Source organism: Ochotona curzoniae, unplaced genomic scaffold (genome assembly GCF_017591425.1).
Source record: "Ochotona curzoniae isolate NIBS_2020 unplaced genomic scaffold, NIBS_Ocur_1.0 scaffold_4506, whole genome shotgun sequence".
NCBI classification, from domain to species: domain Eukaryota; kingdom Metazoa; phylum Chordata; class Mammalia; order Lagomorpha; family Ochotonidae; genus Ochotona; species Ochotona curzoniae.
Window position 1 is genome coordinate 56875650 of NW_024467119.1, and position 19241 is coordinate 56894890.

At 37.8% G+C, this 19241-nt stretch overlaps 1 protein-coding gene across 1 annotated transcript in view; it reads right to left on the bottom strand.

Moving 5' to 3' along the window:
* Positions 1-1938: 1938 nt before the first annotated feature.
* Positions 1939-19241, bottom strand: part of ANKRD50 (ankyrin repeat domain 50) — a 44246-nt gene continuing 26943 nt past the window's right edge. The window contains exons 2-4 of the mRNA XM_040966766.1: positions 15820-16049; positions 6639-10189; positions 1939-4886 (exon numbers count right to left, since the gene is read on the bottom strand). Coding sequence (XP_040822700.1) covers positions 6642-10189; positions 15820-16049 — 3778 coding nt within the window. The 3' untranslated portion in view covers positions 1939-4886; positions 6639-6641. The remainder of the gene's footprint in view (positions 4887-6638; positions 10190-15819; positions 16050-19241) is intronic.

A 19241-nucleotide genomic window follows, 5' to 3' on the forward strand; every position in this document is an offset into this window, starting at 1 on the left:
TATCATCCCCATCACTTCACAGATGAGATACCCAAAGTTTATATCAACATTTAAATGACTAGCTCAAAGGCGAACAGCAGACAAGGCAAAAAATCAGGAGTGAACTCTGGCAATCTGCTTTAGTACTTCTGTCAGTAATTCCTTGTTATATTTTCTTGCGATGAAAATTAGCTCCATACTGGTGCATTGTTAAATCCCCAAGAGTCAAGTCAAAAGATTCTTTAGAATCCTTCATTCAACTATTTATACAAATGGTTCATTCTTGGTAAATACACTACTTTGGGCAAGGTATAACATTTTATTTTGTCAAATAACATGAATGTGACAACTTATTTTAAATGTCTTAGAGATTCCATTAGTTACCTTTATACAACACCATGAATCTAACTGTAATATCTATGTCAGTACCAATACTTAGAAGCAGTCATTAGTAGTCTGTCACATTTAAAAATAACAACATATAATTTGAAGGGGAAAAACCCTTACTGTGAATTTATGACATTGTTAAAAGCATTGAAAGTCACTTGGAAATAAACAAAATGTTGCAAGTCCTAAACTGTTGAGCTAGGCTAGTCATGTAGGGTGATGATGGTCATTAAAAAAAAAAAAAATCCAGAATCACCTCTTTATTTCAGCCAGTAAACATTTGAATATCAAAACAACTGATGTGAACACCACCCGCAGCTCCCCAACATCTGCTTCCTTTGCAAGTAGCAAGGCAGGAGTGTTCTGAGGAATACAGAGAGCCCCATCCACACACCTGCCTTCTGTCGTGTCTCAGAAGTTGAATCCACACTTGAGATTCAACTTGTTTATGGACTTTCTGGTTGTTCTGCCTACTTCCAAGCTGTCATTCCTATTGCTCTTGGTTATAGATCACCTTTGCTCATAACAACGAAAACTTCAGAGTTGTTAATAGTTATACCAAAGGCACAATCATGTGTCGTGGGAAAGATTATTTATTACACGTTCGTTAAGTATAGATTGCTCAAGACCAACCCCTCAGTCAAGGGTCTGGGAAAAGTTTTACAGATGAAGCATAAATATGCATATATATATATATGTGTGTGTGTGTGTGTATATACACACATATCTGAAATAATTCTGTTGTGGTGAGCTGTTTTTGGAAGGGTTTGGGATCAGAACTGCACAATGACATCATGTTCTAAGGTAGCCCTAGCACAAAAAAACCCAGAAATTTATTTGATTACATTCAAGCATAGGATATGGGGGGATGTACAGAGAATCAGGGAAGCCTAGTTCTAGGGGGCAGTCTGACCAGATAAAGCCATAATTTTGTGTCAGTATTACATAACCCTCTACCCCTTATAATTGTGATTTTGAAAATTAATCCAACAAATCAACAGACTATAATTGAGAATTACAGTAGTACACAATAATTATAAAACAATTAGACAGAAGAAAATATTGGTGGCCTTATCAAAACCTCTCTTTAGAGAAATAGGTTATCTTAGAGCACATTCTATATGCTCCTGTGTTGTTGTGGTCTAGTGGGGGAACAGAAAGTTTTGAAATGACTCAAGTTTCTTGAGCGAAGAAAACATACATTTATTTAGAAAACAAATCACTGCTTGCAACAAAACCCCAAAATATCTAACATAACATACAGCCTTCTCATGATCTAGGAGCGCACATGTGCATACTGTGGTTCTTACAGGCATGAAACCTGATATGGTGGCGTTCACTATGTACGCAGTCAATGCTAAAGGAAAGATGAACATCAAGTTTTAAAATTTTAGAAAGATAAAATTCCTTTTTTTTCTACTTTCCTTTGGACAGCGTACTATCTCACTTTTTAAAATGTCTCCAATTTTCTTGATGCAATGTATAAAATATTAACTTAAAACAAGTTGTTTTCATTATATCATACATGTTTTACAGGCTTAAGGATAAAATTAAAAACAAGATATCCTCTGTAAAGCAAATATATTTATTATGCACTTTCATATACATAGGGATTTTTGTGTAATATAATACAGGAAATAAAACTTTTACAATGTGAAATTCAATGTACATTTTAGGCTGTTTATTTACATACCCCAAACCAAGGGAGAAATAAAAAGAAAGCCTTTGTCTGCAACTACGTTTGCTGAGAAGTGTAACTGGACTACATCAAGAAAAACAAACATTTGCATAGCAAAATAATACAGAGAAAAGTATGTACTCCCATTTTTTAAGTGAATTATTTTTAGTGAGGATTCCGGTGGTGGTGGGAGTGATAAGGGACAAAGATATTAACTTTACATTACAGTATATACTGATTTCCACTCAGTTTTTCTCCCATAACCATTCCTAGGAATACTCAAGTGTTTAACTTTCATTGCTGTATTTCTCTCACCTCCCATGTTAGCAACTCACACGTTTAGGTAACATGAATGGAATGTTATAAAAACATTTTAAGCATATAGCATCATAAATTGTGTAGTGGGCAACAGCTAATTTACAAAATCTAAACATTTAGTTTCAAAAATAGCTATTTAAGAGTCTTATATTTGGGGGCCTTTTTATTCTTTAATGGTGCTTAAAATCATTTTCAGTAACGGTACCAAACTCGCCACACAAACAATGAAGTAAAGCAGGGCATCTCCCACCCCTGCCTTCCTGAAGCTTACTGGAAGTCACTTAAGTTCTATTTCAAAACATCATTTATATAAAAACACCCAGAGGAACTTACTCCTGAAAATCATATTTTTCCTGCAAGATTTCTTCTTACTGTTTCAAGTGTATACAGTATGGATATGAAAACATTTACCTCTTTGAAAAACGCAAAATCCCTTATACAATGAATCATATCTTTGCCCTTTGGCTACAAGGTGCAACTTTGTAAAAACAATAAAATTAAATAAATACAATGTGAATAATTCAAGATTAATAGAAAAAACTGGCAGCTTTTAGAGTTCTCTTTCTAAAGAAAAATACACCTAATAAGAAATTACAGCTTCATCTTCTTCTACAGTCATGTAAATGTACTGCATTTGAGATATGAGTAAAGTTGGTTCTAAAAACAGTATGAGTTCATATTTATTAACAGAATCATTAACACTTTTAAGGCTACTTTGAAAGAGTCCTATTAAGTGTATTTAATAAATGTCCCATAGGGACAAGAATTCAATACTTGAAACATTCACATTCGAGTTATCAATATTGCTATGTCATCTTAATATTGATTGAACTTATCAACTTGTCTCCTGGTTCTGATTATGACTTGTAGATGACACAGACAAAATGAGCTTTGCTGACTTAAAAAAAAAAAAACACCTTAAACAGATTCAAGTGTAATGTTTATCACAACCAATGACACATTTCTATGTCCTTGAACAATGTGTCACCTTAGCGTCCTTCATATCTGCAGGTGACATTACTGACTTCTGTTACTAAGACATATTCTTAAGATTTTTTTCCAGTAGTAGCAATGGTTTTGTGCTCTATCTCCAAATTCTCATTCCTCATTCCTCTTCCTTATCAATAGTACACAGAGCTATGTTAAGATTAGCAGGTCTCATTCCAAGATCAAATCCACAACCTTGACTTTTAAACACTACGCCAACACTTCCAGACAAAAGGAACAGCCAGTTTCAGCTGGCTCCTCTGGTCTAGAATATCTACATACAGCAAGCAGTCTGAAGCTATGCTCCTTTGAACCAATTTTACTTTCCTTGGCAAAAGAATTTCCCTGGCACACAGTCATCCAGCACACAAAGGTCCAAAGAAGAAAATAGGAAGGAGCATAAGGATAGAAAAGTGCAAATCCATCACTACCACCACCTAACAACAATACAAAAATACACACGTGCTATAACTGATGGGTTAGTGCTGTCACCACTGAAGGACAACACATACTGCATTCATCAGAAATGCTCATCCAACTGAACCATCAGAATCAATCCAACTGATTTTGAAAGGGGCTATTTGGGGCATGTGCAGAGTTACAAAATAGAAACAAGTGTGAGAGAAGCAAACATTAATGTTTATGCTGACAAATGATACTTAGCGCGGAAGAAGAGATAAGGGGAGTCAATGAGGTGTTTAGAAATAAAAAAAAAATCTATCCTCAGATAAACAGGTGTATCTCCCTCTGCACACACATGCAATGAGGCATGGCTTTGGCCCTGAGAATTGACACAGGAGTGGAACGTGAACAAAACTCTGTCCTACCTAGTCTGGTTGGTTGCTGAGACACTTATAACTCAGAGATGAGGAGCATTTCAATGGGAAAATCCAGAATTGATCTATTTATTCCAGCTCCCCAAAGTATTAGCAATTATTATTTTCTGAATCTGTCAAGAAAACATTTTTCTTATTTCAATGCAACGTTTATGCAAAAATTCATTTTTCCCCAATGCTGAGGGTGTAGTGAACATGAAACAGTTGCCAGATTTGTTTTATTGAGCAATGTTTTTAAAGATACAGGAAGCAGGCCATAGGCTACAATGCCAATGTGACTGAAACAGAATGCTTAAATTTCTTTCGCCATAAAACAAGAAACATAAATATAAGGAACACTGCCTTTTCATATATATTTGACCATGGCACATGCACAATTATCAAATCTTAACTTAAAATACTTTATTCAATATTTTCAGCTTTTGTCAGGGAACTGTAGTATATATCTGCATTATTAAAAAGTGCTTATTCTTGTGTAATGAATACAAAGCACACAAAATGAAATATTTTAAGCATAGAGGGTTACACTGAGAAGGCAGCCTTATTATTTAGGCACATTACAGTCATTAAAGTAACTGTACTGCAGATATCACATTCTTCAATTTTATTTTTTTCAGCGAATCAACAGGCGTCTCATGTTTTCATCCAGCAGCTGAAGAACTAATCCAATCACAATGTCTTCTGTTTCACAGACTAGGAAACTAATGCAGAAGTAAAAATAAATAAATTTTGCATCGTACTTATCACATAACTACATACAATTTTAAGATCTTAGAAGAACACATATATCTGCTCACCATGTAAAGCACAAAACATATTTGTCTATTACAGGTTCACTACCTAAAATGCTTACCTCAAAGTGTTTTATACTTTGCCATTACAAAAGTTATCATGACATCTAGATAGATGTGTCTAGAACTAAATGTTTTTCTTTAATATTCTTCACTTAATATTCTATAAAGATTGATTAATTTGAAGGTTAGGGTGAGAGAGTGGGAGAGAGAGAGAGAATATGTTGCATCTACTGATTGACTCACTGATGGCTGTAATGGTCAAGGTTGGGAGATGCAGAAACCAGGAGCTTCCTCCTTTTCTCCAACACAGGCAGCAGGGCTGTTAATCCCAGGGCACAAGGGGAGCTAAATAGGAAGTGGAGCTGCTGGGACACAATCTAGTGCCCATTTGGCTTTACCAACTATGTGACAATATAGGCCAGAACTGAAAAATTTGAAATGAACAACACTGCTGAATGCATTAAAAACTACTGAAGTTATTTCTGGAAGACACTGACGGGCTATCCATAGATTCATAAGAAACAATGGTTATTATGAGAAGATAAGGAGAATTTGCTGATAATATTTCACTCATCATATCCCTATAACATATTCCTCCAAAGTCAAAAGAAATGACAGACTTTTGTTTACTTTCAAAAAGAGCATAATTTGTTTAGAGGACAAAAATGCTCAAAGTAAAAAACACGGTCTTAAGATAAAGAAGTTAGTACAGATTCCTAACAAAATCTTCACATTTGACTCTTAGGAAAATGTGTTTGTGAAAAAGTCACCCATCACACAAGAACTAAATGTCTATTTTCTCACTGATTTCCCTTATGTAGCTCGTGAAGCATGTTTATTTTATAAATACAAGTTTTAATTGATCTAAATATGATGGGCCCTAAATACCCATTTGCCAATACATTCATTCAATACCTTTCACCCTGAATGTGAATCTATGGGTAGCCGGTCACATGCCATTCAGAAATAACTTGTATAAAATAAATCATTTGCCATTGTGGTTCATTTTAAAAATATTTAGGTCTGCTGGTAACAAGCTTCTAATTCGAAGTTTAAATATATATTCAACTTTCCATCTAAATATAATGGGCCCTAAATATTCATCCAATTGACAATTTTCACAAGTATTTTTAGCATGTGGAAGCACCACTTTGAGAATTTTTAAAAGATTTATCACAATGAAATTCACATTTTACTGATTAAATCTTTGAATTCTGGATAAAAAAGAATGAATTTAATATTTACAGATCAATTTTTTTCAATTTTACTAATGATATCTTCTAAGCTCAATTATGCAGGGGAAGTGGCTGGATATTCAAGAAGTCTAAACTGGTTTCCATAATGGTATATTCATTCATTCAACAACTTGTTACTGTGAAACTGCCCTCAGTGTATGTGCTATCCTAAATGGACAATGCCACAGAAATAGTACACGATGTGTCCACTGTCAAGAGCTTTTGGATGGCACAAAGCAAGAAAGAGGGCAAGGGAGTATAGATGGGAGAATTCAAATGTTTCTCCTCCGATACACAAAGGTTCCACTGATGAGATCTAAACAGAGATTAGGAAGTAAGGGAATAATGAATCTTGGGGAAAAAGACATTCCACAGAGGGAACTATACTTCCGCTATTTTATTCCTTATAGTGACAAAGTATTACCTTTTACAGTGGCGTTTCCTTTTTATAGTTGAAGCTGGGCTCAGAACCCTCAATCTGAAGCTTCAGGGCTTGTTTAAGGCTCAATTCTGTCTCTGAGGAAGGATAGCCTTCTAACACTTCCTGATGCCCTCTGTCTTGTATTGTTCGTGGAACTGACACCCGACCAAGAAAAACCTGGTTGTTCTGAAGATGGTAATTCGGGTTGGTCATTATTCCATTTCTCTTTTTCTGCTCTCCGCTTTGTTGGTGAATGAGAAACTGCTGCTGAGACCTACCAATTTCCTGCTGAGTGGAAGGTATCACAATTTTGCACTGAGGCTCTGCAGGTGTTTGTTTGGGTGGTGCGCTGGGCCCAGGCTTGGTGACAGGTCCTCTTTTATCAAACTGAGTCATTTCATATTCTAATACCTTTGGCTGTGAGGAATTATTTTGCTTTGCTTTTTTCCCAGCTGATCCAGATTTGTTGGAATTTTCTGATTTCCCTCCTTTATTTGTTTTTGTTGATTTCAGACTGGGCTTTACTTGACTCCATTCAAACTCACTACTTGGGGAATTATGACTCTGCCCCAGGGACTGCGTTGTGGAAGATGGAGAAACAATTGACTGTCGACTTCTACTGCGGGGCAATGAATGCTGCTGAATTTGTTCTGTAAATGACAAACTATGAAAGCTATCGATTGGCACTGTCTGAGCAGTTGCTGTGGAGGAAGTAGTTCTTAAAGATGAATTTTTTGAGCTCTTAAGGGAATTATTTGACAATGATGACTTCTGCCGATCAACTGTAGAATCTGGCGATTCTGAAGGAGAACTGAATGCATGAGCTGGCCCGTTGGGCAAACCACGTAACGAAGGCTGCGTGTCCCCTGCGCCAGTACTACCAGAACTATTTGATTTAATTGTTAACGACTGCATTTTTGAAGACACTGACTGTAGAGGTTTTTGCTCCATTGTGTGAACAGGGGATGGTGAACAGCCATTCAAACTAGATGCACCATATTTTTCTAATAATTTAATGATTTGAGAATGTCCGTTTTTGGCTGCCACACGCATAGCAGTGCGTCCAAATTGATCAGCATGGTTTGGATCGGCACCGTGCTCTAATAAAACTTGCACCACATCGATGTGTCCTTCCTGCGCTGCAATACAGAGGGCAGTGGCACCCTGATTACAAGTGTGGTCAACCACAGCCCCGTGCTCAATCAGAAGCTGAACCACTTTGACGTGGCCCTGCCAGGCGGCAGATTGGAGAGCAGAGCGCTTCTCGTTATCTGCAGCATTGACATCAGCATGGTAGGCCAGCAGAACCTGCACCATTTCTATGTGGCCTTGCCAACATGAAACGTGAAGCGCCGTCCTTCCTTCGGCATCACTCGCTTCTACATTTGCACCATTTTCTAAAAAATATTCAGCCATCGTAAGTTGGTTTTCCAAGGCCATTATGTAAAGGGTGGGCCTGCCATCAGCATCTTTGTAATTGACATCAGCTCCGTGGCTAAAAAGCAATTCAACAATGTCCCGGTGTCCTTCTAACGCAGCAACCCGCAGTGCGTTTCTTCCGTCATAACCTCTCTGATCAATGTTAGATTTGTTTTCCAACAGTATTTGCACACAATCATAGTGACCCTCTTGTGAAGCCAATATGAAAGGGATCCGCCCATCATTGTCAATCTCATTGGTTCTAGCACCTTGTTCGATCAGTGCTTCACATATTAACCTGTGGCCTTCAAAAGCTGCCATGTGCAAAGGCGTCCATCCAGCATCATCTCTGTGATTCTCATCTAACCCCCTATCCAGCAGTGTGCGGACCACCTCAACATTTCCCTGTGCGGAAGCTATGCTGAGGACTGTCCTACCTTCACTGTCAATACTATCCACAGCTGCACCCCAAAACAAAAGTGTGTTTACTACTGACGCATGACCCATAGAAGCAGCTGCTAAGAGGGGTGTACGGCCATTGTTGTCTGTGTGATCAACATCGGCTCCCCCCTCTAAAAGCAAGTCAACCACATCCACGTGTCCTTCGTAGGCAGCCACCAGCAGTGGAGTCATGCCATCTTTGTCACAATGATCTACTTCAGCACCTCGGTCAATTAAGAGACTCACAACTGATGCATGCCCTTTACTTGCAGGGACACACAGTGCAGCGACAGAGAGGGCAGTCCTGCCATCAACATCCTCATGGTTTACTTCTGCTCCATGGTCCAGCAGATGTTCCACAATCTCTCTATGTCCCATGTATGCTGCTGCTATTAAAGCAGTTCTACCTTCATTGTCAGCTTTGTTAACTTCAGCACCATGTTGCAGCAGATTGAGGACAATGTCCTCGTGTCCTCCCCATGCCGCTGCTCTCAGAGCTGTTCGGCTGTCAGCATCTGCACAGTCCACTTTCACGCCAGCATAAAGCAGTGCAGAAACGACCTCGGTGTGACCACCCCAAGCAGCAGATCTTAGTGCAGTCCAGCCATCTTGATCAGTATGATTAATATTTGCTCCACATCCTATCAGACAATTCACCACCTTGGTATGTCCTTGGCGTGCAGCCAGAGTGAGTGGAGTATGTCCGTGAGTATCTTCTATCTCTAAATCTGCTCCCCTGGAGACAAGTAAATTCACTACATCAAGATTACCACTGTATGCAGCATTAGCTAACAATGTTCTCCCATTGGAATCACACTGATTCACTGAAGCTCCATTATCCAACAATGTCCTTATAGAGTCCTCTCTTTCTAAGGCTTGTCGGACTATGCATGAGGTGCGATCATCTTCACTGTTGACATGAGCACCAGCTTTAACCAACAGCTGCAGTACTTCTTGTTCCTTGGGTATTAAAGTAGATAGGGAGTCTCTGACAGGTGTGCCATTCCATATCATCCACAGAGCCAACTCAGCTGTCTCCAACTGCAAATTCGAATTAATTAAGTGTAACGCAAACTCTTGTGCTTCCAATGGAGTTAAATTCTTGGCTTGACAGGTATAACTCATAGCCAACATTCTGTGTCCTTCTGCTGCATTACACAAATACTTTTGAGTACAGTGCTTCACATCCAGAAGCCACTCTGCAAAGCTGTAGTGAAACAGTATTTTAGTATTTCCTAGTCCATCAACAAGGAGTTTGGAGAGGACATCCAACTTGCGTTGAAAGTCCTCCAAGGTTAATGACATATTCTTGGTCCATACTGCGTGATACAATTCTGTGATGGTCAAAGGTCGGCAGGCTGCAAGGATCACATTCAGGATAGGCTGAACCTTTGCAAACTGCTTTCTTACAAAAAGTCTTTGGCACAGCCAGAGGTACAGACCATTTAGTGTTCCTGGGATGTCACGAATCTCTCTCAACATTATAAAATTTTCCACTACTCCATCTAGAACTCGTTCTAGGTAAAGAAAGCACCCGCTACTTTTTATGTGCAGCTGATTTAGCATCTCCGCAGTTTCTTTTGTGAGGTGCTGTCGTAAAGCTTCTTCCTGGTCTAAACGGTGAAGAATGTACTGCTGAACGTCTTTCACGATATACGCCTTCCGAAGATCATCTAAACTTATTTTTCGGAAACCTAGAAGAGGTAAAAAGACAGATTATTAATTGAAGAGGACTGGAGGTGGTGATATTTTCACAGAATGTCTTCCATAAGTGAATAAACAATCAATTAATGAAGTGATACTAGTAAATCAATTAATACCCTGTAATATGTAAATTCATCTTCTATACAACACAGAGAAATGATTTCATTTTCCATTTACAAATTGCCCTCCTTATCAGATTCCTTATCTAGCGATTCAGCCAACTGTAGGTGAAAAAAATAATCTTCATTTGAAGATACGAAGATGTTTTTCCTCATGACTGTTCCCTGTATAATGTAGCATGATGATTTTTTTAATAGCATTACACTGTATTAGATCATACAAGTAATCCAGAGATTATTCAGAGTATATTGAAGGTTGTGCATAAGAAGTTATATACACATATTATGCCATTCCAAGGGATTTGAGCATCTGAAATTGTATTTAGATCTGTATTCATGATGGGTGGATATTCTAGAATTAATTTTCTAAGAAAACAAAGGATGACTGTATTCCTTATTCTTTTAGTTGGTTTGGTACCTCTTTTTACTCTATTAGAGTTATTCACTAAGCATTAGACAATATTAGACATCCGTTACAATACTTTGAAGTTAACTTATTTATCTCAAAAGTCAGAATGAGAACAGGAGAGAAAGGGAAGTTCAAAGAGAGGGAGGAGAGGAAAGAGAGATCTCACATCCAGTATTTTACTCCCCAGTTGCCTGCAAACAGCCAGGCTGGGCTAGGCTGAATTCAGTAGCCAGCGACTCTGGGTCTCTCCTGGTGGCAGAGACCAATGCACATTAGCAGAAAGCTGTACTGGGAATGGAGCCAGAACTCCAACTCAGGAACGTCAAGTAAGGTATGTGAGCATTCCCAGTGGCATCTTTAACAGCTATGCCAAACAGCTGCCCCCATAAACTCTTTTAAGATTTTCTGAACTCCCAAATGATCATAAAACAAAAGCCAAATGACACACAAACAAATCATATAGGATATATAAAACATAAGACTTATTTTTACATGATGATCTTTTCATATAAATACTTGAGCTCATAGACTGAATGTTCATCTCCAAAAAGAGTACAATCAATAGCTGCTTTTAAGTTGCATTATTTTACACCTTAAAAAACAAAAATACTAAACGTCAGGCTGGTATTAAGTAGTCTGACTCAATTAGGATGCAACTTAGCTAAACTACATTCATAAAAATTCACTGCAAAAAAAAAATTTTAAAAACATACCTAAACTACCATAGTTGTAGCTGACTAAAACTCACTTTAAGTTCTTTGTCTTTTTTAAGATTTAATTATTTTCATTAAGTAAGTCATATACACAGAGAGGAGAAGAGACAGAGAGGAAGATATTCTGTCCAGTGAGTCACTCCCCAGGTGACTGCAACAGCTGGTGCTGTGCTGATCCGAAGCCAGGAGACAGGAGTTCTTCCAGGTCTCCCACACGGGTGCAGGGTCCCAAGGTTTTGGTCATCCTTGACTGCTTTGCCAGACCACAAGCAAGGAGCTGGATGGATAGTGGAGCTGCCGGGATTAGAACTGTCGCCCATAGGGGATCTCAGTGTGTTCAAGGTGAGGACTTCAGCTGCTAGGCCACAGTGCCGGGCCCTCACTTTAAGTTGTTAAAAGAGAATCACAACTTCACTTTCTGCAAATGTAAAATTATTAGATTGTGGCGTATTCTTCTTACAGAAGAACAAATTGCTAAGTGGATGAGCTCACGAAGGCAGCAACAGCACTGGCAGAAAATGGATATTGAAATTATCAGTGAGAGCTAGACAGTGTAAGGGTTGGTGAATGTGGTGAAGCAGAGGTTAACATTAGCTTTGGTTTTGCTAACAGGATTGAAAAGGAGTCACTGAAGGACAAACAATAGTGTTGGAATTTTCCAAGATCAAGTTTAATACACTTAAGATGAACTGGGAAAATTTACTAAAAACAAACAAAGAAAAAAAACCCAAAAAACAAAATTGAATTTATAATTTCACATACATGCAAGCACAATTACAAAAGCCTTAACAAAAAAAATACTCTAAAAATGAACTGTTACGGAAAAAAAATGCTGATTTCCTGAGGGTTTAAACCATGCCTAGAAATGTACAGCTATCCACAGCTACCCGTGTTGTGAAATGACTTGCCTCCAAATCTTTTGTGTGTCTATTTGCTTTAGTTTCTAGAAATTCACCAAAATAATCAAAGTTCCAAAAGGAAAGCACTTGGCATGTTGCTCATGAAAGAGTAATAAAAATAATACTATCTTATATTTCACTGTATTTAAATCTTTCCAAAATGATGTTGCACATTACTCAATGACTAACTTGAATGATCATATAACCTATGATAATTATGGCTATGAACAAGTACCTATAATTTAAACCTAATCTACTAAGAGCTTGTGGTTGAAATCTAAGATGATTAAGAGAGACCCATGGCTAAACCTCTACACTAAAAGGTTCAGTGCCTTGAAAATGGGGTAAAAGAGACCAAAAAACGATCAACTGCACTTATCACAAATAACTTTTTTTATATGAAGCCTGTAAGATAAGTACCCATGTATCTGAAAAGATATCAGAGCATATTAAGTGATAGACCAAAGACTCTGTTTTGTTTGACTTCATGTTTGTTGTTTCTGTGAAGATGGGATTGGGTACAGAATGCTGTGAAAGAAAGATGGTGAATGAAGGGAAACAAACAGGGACCTGAAATAATTAATTCTACAGGCAAGTAGAGAATTTTATAGAGTAGGTTCAAACTGCTTAAAATCTAAGAGATGAAAATGAAAAGACATATTAATAATGATTTACATAGAAACAGTTATATGTTCATTAACAGTAAGAGTTAATCTATATCTTGAATTAAGGATACTGAAAATAATCACTTTTGAAAATTGTAACTTTGAATAACATACTTGTAATCCCCGTATTATGAACATATTACAATTAGATACACTGCTATCAAGGCAAATGCAATTATTTTCCAAACAACTGACTGTATTGTCTCAAGGTTTGTTCTAGATGAAGGGATACAGCTGTGGACAAGACAGAAGTCTCCCACTCTCAGAAAAGCTAAGACATATGAAGAAAATAAAAACAGATAGACTGTACAGGTAACTGGGAGAGCAAAAGTAACCCTGGAATAGCAAACATGGTCAGAAACCTGTGTGCCAATGATATTTGGGCAGAGACCAGTAAGAAGCAGGTGTGAAAGCAAAAAGATGCTGAGTGACGAGAACACAGGGAAAAGAGAACTCTCCTGTGTTGTTAACAAGAGTATAAATTAGTTCAAGTGTACTAACTTAGTGACCTGGCAATATTGACTAAAGTTCAAACTGCCCATTATCTGTAACTGGACAATCCCAACCCTAGAAACTTCTACCACAAGTGCATGGCCAGGGATGTCCGGGAAAGTCTTTATCTTTATCTATCTTTATCTATCTATCTATCTATCTATCTATCTATCTATCTATCTATTATTTTAACTTTTTTTCAGATTTTGAAATACGTGAATTTATATTAAGAGCAATTTTAGGATTGGTACCCAAGTCTAAACACAAAATTCATTTAATGGTTCATATATATCTTAAACATATGGTACCAAGGTGGTTCTATATATGTTCAATAATTTTGCAAAGAAAATAAAGTTTCAAATGTATAATTTTCTACTTGTGGTATCATGTTTGTAATTCAGAAAGTTTCAGATGTTGTGGCATTTCAGATTTCAATTCAGATTAGAAATGCTTAACCACTAGTGAAAAAATGAAAACAATCTAAATGTTTATGAACAGAACAAAGGAAAAACAAACCAGAGCTTTATTCATGGGAAAAGATAACTATTAAAAACGTTAAAACCAATGAGCTAGATTTACAAGTTTGCTAAAATCCAAAAATAAAACAGTAAGAATAATAGCTAAGCACACACACACGGTTTATTTATTTTTTTATTTCAAAGACAAGAGGGAGAGACAGAGTGAAAGAGAACTTACATCTGCTAACTCACTCCCTGAATGTCTACAGTGGTCAGTCTGGCCAAGTTGAAGCCAGGAGCCTGGGTCTCCCACATGAATTTAGGGGCCATCCTCCTCTGCTTTCCCAGGCACATCGGTGGGGAGCTGGATCTGAAGTGCAGCAGCAACAACTAGAATGGGCACTCATATGGGATGCTAGAATTACATGCAGTGGTTTAACCTGAACCACCACAATGCTGTCCTCACTTGCATTTTTAAAGATTTGTTTATTTGAAAGTCAGAATTACAGAAAAATGGAAACGCACAACAGAGATGCTTCCATTCACTGTAAGGCAACTGCCAGGGTTGCAATTTTATTTGAGATTGTCCCCCGACCTTAAAAAGCGTTAGGTGTAACTTGTCATTTAACCTCATTTTATATCTATGAAGAAAATAATAAAATCTTTAACTTAGCAGATGAGGAAACGGAAGCACAAAGAATGTAAGTTACAAGAGCTCACACTGTCAGTGAATGAGTAAGTAAAACTAAGATGGAAATACTGTATTTCATTTATATAAAAACAAGGTTGTACACATAGTACACAAATATGTATTGAAACTATATATAGAGTCAGCTAGAAATACTGGTTCCTTGCTTGAATAAGGAAGAAAAAGGAGCAGATAACATGGACTACAAGGGGCTTCAAGTTCATGAACTCTGACAAATCAAGTGCTACATAATATTAGCTGTTGTCACTTCTACTTCTACATTTTTTTCATTACATTTGCATCATTAGCAATGGAAAGGAATACTATACAAGGAAATGGAAGTCTTGCCACCAGTGCCAAGGCAATTACAGAGACCATCTGATGGAGGGAATTGAATCATTTACAGAAAAAACATTTTAAGTAATTAATTGGGGTTTCATCATAGTGTGAAATGTTCAGAACCTCTTTCAGGGTGATATGGCCAGTTAATCACTGATTTAATTAATATCTCTCCAATTAAATACTAAATCCTATAAGAGGTTCTATTTTTATAATCCTTTTATTTCCTTCAGGAGAAAGGACAGTGCTTCACATGATGTAATGGTAGAGAAAAATAATTCAGTAAGAAAACAGTAAAAAAAAAAAAAAGCATTTACTATAAACTTTCATACATTATTTGAATGGTTATCTCATTCACCAGAAATGGGCTAAACAAAAAGGATAGATTCCAAGAGGTGTCATGGTTGTTATTGTTGCCTCCATCCAGAAACGCACTGAGAGTGACTGCTGTGACTGCACTCAGAGCCCCCAGCCAGCACCCTGCTCCGAAGGCCTGCTCAGGATCCATTAAGATGGTGTTACAAGTACTACAGACTGCTCACAAGAAAACAGCATTTGTAAATACAATCCTACAGATTAACAGTGGGGCATACAACATAAAACACTCCCAACCTTTACTAACGCAGTAAGGAAAAGAATCTTAAATAAGCAATGTTTAAATGATCTTGAAACATTCTTTAGCTTGTTTCTAACACAATTTTTTAAAAGTGCAGCTGTGACTGATAGAAAAGTGATGCAACATTCACATTTTTAAATGCTTACTTTCATTTAAGAAAGGAATACATACATTGGTTCATCAACAAATCTTTGAGGATGGTAATAGAGTAATTATGCTTACCAGTAAACATTTTTGTAACAGCCTTACTCTGTTTTCGGGCAGAACAGAGGAGCAACAGCCATGGTGGAAAGAACTCATGGTGACCAGCTAGAAGCTCTGCGACTGTCCCAGACAGGCTGGTAGACGTCTGTTCACCTTCCGTAACGTTACACCCTTCATCAACAGAATCAACGAGTAGGTACAGGCTCTGCTGCGGGGGCTTCATTCCCAAAAGTGGGAGCAGCACACACCTGCAAAACACATCCACAGGAGCATCCTGAACGTTACTGGCTAGGATGTTAGGGTTTACTATCCACACACTGGAGTTACCAATTGTAAGTGTTTTAAGAATAGAATGAATTAAGGTTTTCGGAAAAATTGTTATGTTTTAATTGTTTATATAGACACAGAGTTCAATCTGTTCACTTTATGTGAATAAATAGTTCACCGTTCAACAACAGTCATGTATGTTAACAGTTCAGCAGAGTTAAGGAGAAGGACAATAAGAACTAACAGAAACTAGATTTCAATAATCCTTTCCTGATTTGTTGAACGAATGATAAAAAGCTTGTAGTGTCTGTGACAATTGTTTGTGCATTGCAATGGAGTAAAACAAACCCTGGCAGTCACCTTCAGAAAAAAAATGCTAACAATTCCATAGAAGTTAGACATGTTTTATCATTTTCCATACAAAATTATTGCACTTTATAGCATCCTGTCTTTTTAAAATTTCATTGTAAAAGACTGCACAAAAATAAACTATATACTCCCCATGACAGTGGATTCATTTTTAAATTTCAAAAGGAAGGAAGCAATGACTAAGGTTAGTCCATTGACTAATGCACTTTCTGCTCACATAATTAGTGTCACAATCAAACAGAACTGTTTCATAGATGATACCTGGGTTATTCATTCTCTTGTGATGTGTCATGTTCTCCATAAGACACAGAGAAGAGATGACAGTGAAGAAGACATTAATCTGATCCGTTTTTTTTTTAAGTGGGGAAGGGGATGAAAGTGCTTTACTGAGAAAGATTTTTGAAAGCATAAATGTGAAATTCATCAAATATAAATACACAAAGTACACTTGTAACTACCTAGGTCAAAAATATTATGTTGGGCCCAGCGCAATGGCGCAGTGGTTAAGGTCCTCGCCTTGCACGCTCGGGATCCCATATGGGTGCCAGTTCTATCCCGGCAGCCCCGCTTCCCTTCCAGCTCCCTGCCTGTGGCCCGGGAAAGCAGTCGAGGACGGCCCAAAGCTTTGGGACCCTGCACCCGCGTGGGGGACCCGGAAGAGGCTCCTGGCTTTGGATTGGCATAGCATCGGCCCTTGTGCTCACTTGGTGAGTGAATCATTGGACGGAAGATCTCCCTCTCTGTCTCTCCTCTCTGTATATCCGCCTTTCCAATAAAAAAATAATAAAAAAAATAGATCTTTGAAAAAAAAAAACAATAAAAAATAGTATGTTGCCAACAAAAAATATCCTATAAAGTTCTAATTGACCTATGGAGCTGTATCATAAAACAAAAACAAAAATAAAATCATTCAAAAAAATCAGTTATAAATAAATAAATACTAAGAAGGATGTAGAAAAACGGATCTTTCACCCCTCAAACAAATGAACAAACATACAAACAAACAAAAAACCCAGAATAGACAGACAACAACAAGGAAAGTTTAGAATCAGACAGGAAATGGTCAGCGTGGATTCACTCATACCTCACTAGGTGGGACACAAAGATTAGTTACGCCTCACTGGGGTACTGGGGATTTCTCGGCACACCCCTCCTAAAAAAATGTTCTGTACCTAAACTGATGACACATGCCTTGCTAGAGTTATAAGCCAGTTCAGACCATCCGAAAAGCAACCAAGTTCAGCAAAATCATGCTTCAACACTATAAACAGCTAAATACTAAAATGAAAATAGACATAAGACAGCTGAATAGTAATCTATAGCCATTTTGAGGTGTATAGAACCCGGCTGAACATAAACCAAAATTGAAATGTCTATGAAGAAGTCACAGGATGTAGTTAAGAACCTGCATTTTCCTATTAACATATTGGTTAATCAATACCATGTCAATTAATGCCATAATGTTGTAAATTGTTATTGATGTTATGTTGGGGCTTTTAATTGATTGGGATGATACTTTGCCGGCTTTACCTTCAGACCAGAGATGGTCTCACGAAGAAATCATTGAACTCACTAGGAAAATAAGATGCTGGACTTTATGCTTGGTAAATACTTGCAATGAAAGAACCTCAACTGAAATTGAACTGTGGTAATGCAACAAGGTGGAGAAATCCACCATGGGGGGAGGGTTCAGGGAGGGGTGGGGGGACTCCCAGTGCCTGTAACACTGTGTCACATAATGCAATGCAATTAATTAAAAAAAAAAATGATACTTCCACTCTGGCAAAGATTGGCCATTTCTTCAGAAAGTAAGCATACAACTACTCCTCTAGTGGGGACAAATCCAATCAGTTTAGAACAGCAGAAATTTACAAGGAAAATAACTGCAACTCCTTTTTTTTTAACGATTTATTTTTTATTATTTTTTTATTGGAAAGGCGGATATAGAGAGAGGAGAGACAGAGAGGAAGATCTTCCATCCAATGATTCACTCCCCAAGCTATGCCAATCCGAAGCCAGGAGCCTCTTCCGGGTCTTCCACGCGGGTGCAGGGTCCCAAAGCTTTGGGCCGTCCTCGACTGCTTTCCCAGGCCACAGGCAGGGAGCTGGATGGGAAGCAGGGCTGCCAGGATAGAACCGGTGCCCATATGGGATCCCGAGCGTGCAAGGTGAGGACCTTAACCACTTGCGCCACTGCGCCAGGCCCCAACTCACTTCTTAATATTTCACTGTGATTGCCACAATTTCATCATCACTGTATAGCAAGCAATACTTCTTTCTACAATTCTCTCAACTCCATTTCAATTGGTCCCATCATAACTCTATTCCAAACTCCACCACCTCTTCCCTCTGAGCTAAAATGGCCCAATGACTTAAATGCCTCCACCATGGTCCTTCTGCAGCTAGCCTCACCAGCCTTGTTTTGGTGACATTTATTAGACATCACCACACAGGGGCCTTTTATTTTCAGTTTCTTCTGACCGGATGTACTTTTTAGCACTTATTTAATATCATTGAATTTTTTTTTCCTTTAGACTGTAAGCATAGGAAAAACTGGCTTTTTACTTAACATTGTTCCTCCAAAATCTAACATACAAGTGTAGAACAGATCCTAAATAAAGACTGGACATCATTGCAATCCAGAGCAGAAAATAATTTCAAGGCAGTGTGCTCTGTGCTATGATAGCATGTGGTAAAATGAGCACAGTGACCAAAGATTATCACCTCAAGGGAAAGAAATAGGCAAGACAGAGAATGTCACAGAAATATTCAAATAATGGATATTCAATATTAACTGTATTATC